Raw genomic sequence first — 235 nt, 5'->3', positions numbered from 1 at the left:
AAACACGAAAAGAACAGTAACTCACCAGTCGAACTGACAGGAGGGTAGGGCAACGCCAGCGCGCGCGAGAGCACGAGTCCTACCAGGAACAGCCCGTACGTTCCTCCGACCACCATTGTCCTGCAGGAAAGGGAAATGGGTGTTATGAGTTGAACGTATAAGCAGAGAAAGACGAGGGGAGGATTGATAGAGGAAGGGAGCGAGAAACGGGTAGAGAAAGAATTGATAAGGAGAA

At 51.5% G+C, this 235-nt stretch overlaps 1 protein-coding gene across 1 annotated transcript in view; it reads right to left on the bottom strand.

Annotated features, from left to right (window-relative positions):
* Positions 1-235, bottom strand: part of LOC119593677 (indian hedgehog protein-like) — a 71268-nt gene that overhangs the window by 44802 nt on the left and 26231 nt on the right. The window contains exon 2 of the mRNA XM_037942633.1: positions 26-120. Within this exon, the coding sequence (XP_037798561.1) occupies positions 26-116 (91 nt within the window). The 5' untranslated portion in view covers positions 117-120. The remainder of the gene's footprint in view (positions 1-25; positions 121-235) is intronic.

The sequence above is a fragment of the Penaeus monodon genome, chromosome 32 (genome assembly GCF_015228065.2).
Source record: "Penaeus monodon isolate SGIC_2016 chromosome 32, NSTDA_Pmon_1, whole genome shotgun sequence".
NCBI lineage: Eukaryota > Metazoa > Arthropoda > Malacostraca > Decapoda > Penaeidae > Penaeus > Penaeus monodon.
This window is presented reverse-complemented; position numbering and strand designations above follow the sequence as displayed.